Genomic DNA, 1327 nt, shown 5'->3' with positions numbered 1-1327 from the left:
CGAAGGGGGGGGGGGAGTAAAAGGAAACTAGAAAGAAAGAAAACATGGCATATCTAACAGTACTTAGAAGCTACTGGATAGAATTATCTAGCCTTGTACCTGACAACCGTAGTCCAAAAGAAGCTGCAGTATATCCAAGTTTTCGTTTTCAATAGTTATGGTAACAGCATTTCTCCCAAGCACATCTACGCAATTTATGTTCAAGTCACCTGAACTGTTTTCCTCCAAAATCTTTTTAACCATATAATAGTCACCTAAATAACAATATACAAACATAATTTAATATCCAAGACATATTAGATAAGAATGACTGTAAAAACTTAGCCTGTTGATTTAAAAAAATTTTTTAAACCTAAACTAATTTTGTATATGGAAATATGCAAAGAAAATGGGAACATTTCCTTGCTGAAAAACTTATATCCTGATAAAATAGTATGTACATCAGCTGCAAACATAAAGAGAAAAATTTTAAGTGTGCAGTATGAAATAAAGATTGTTAAGTTTAACATTCATAATTGATTGATTACAAGTAAGGAGAGAAACTGTTAGAAGATTTTTAAATAACACAGAATATCCAAAAGTACAGACTGGAAGCTAGAAAAATAAGACAAAAGAAGCTTAAAGGACTTAAGTTTCACATCTCAAATACACATTTACTAGCACAAAACAATGGTTAAAAATAAGATCTACTAACAGGGGAAAACTTGGAAAAGCAGTGTGAACGTATACATGCTAGTAGGTATGCATAGAAAGAGGAAAGGATGCCAGAAATTCCTTTCCTCTTCTCTTCTCCTCACTCTCCCCCCCCCCACACACCTTCTCATCTGTTTACATGACTAGGGAATGTTCAATTGATAAATTAATAAATAATAATTAATGCCGGTAAAAGCTGAAGTCAGAATATTTCAAAGTGAAATTTGACCTCTCTGTACCATGCAGATTATTTTCTGCCTAACTCCAGCCCACATCAAAACAGCTGACCCAACAGGGAAAACGAGATTATTTATGGAGGTAATCATTTTCACCAAGGGCCCATTCTATTTATCTGTTGACCAACTAGTGCAGTAATATAATAAGGTGGACTAAACAAAAATATAAGTGCTAATTAAATAAAGTAAGGTGGGTTTTGTTTATTTAGCTTTTGAGACATATGAGGAATAAACCATTTTTAGTTACTTGCAAATATAGTTGTTCCTTAAAAGTGTACAAAAAATAAACAGGAAAAGATCAGAGAGGTAACCACAAGGAAAAAAGAAATGAGTAATTTTATGATACAAAAAGAAAAAAATCCTAAAACTGAAATGAGTGAATAAGAAATAAAAGTAAC

General features: G+C 32.3%; 1 protein-coding gene across 1 annotated transcript in view; it reads right to left on the bottom strand.

The window, feature by feature from the left end:
- TRPC1 (transient receptor potential cation channel subfamily C member 1) overlaps window positions 1–276 on the bottom strand; it is a 59988-nt gene extending 59712 nt beyond the window's left edge. The window contains exon 1 of the mRNA XM_077756660.1: window positions 100–276. Within this exon, the coding sequence (XP_077612786.1) occupies window positions 100–276 (177 nt within the window). The remainder of the gene's footprint in view (window positions 1–99) is intronic.
- Window positions 277–1327: the final 1051 nt, after the last annotated feature.

Source organism: Crocuta crocuta, unplaced genomic scaffold (genome assembly GCF_008692635.1).
Source record: "Crocuta crocuta isolate KB4526 unplaced genomic scaffold, BGI_CrCroc_1.0 scaffold337, whole genome shotgun sequence".
NCBI classification, from domain to species: domain Eukaryota; kingdom Metazoa; phylum Chordata; class Mammalia; order Carnivora; family Hyaenidae; genus Crocuta; species Crocuta crocuta.
This window is presented reverse-complemented; position numbering and strand designations above follow the sequence as displayed.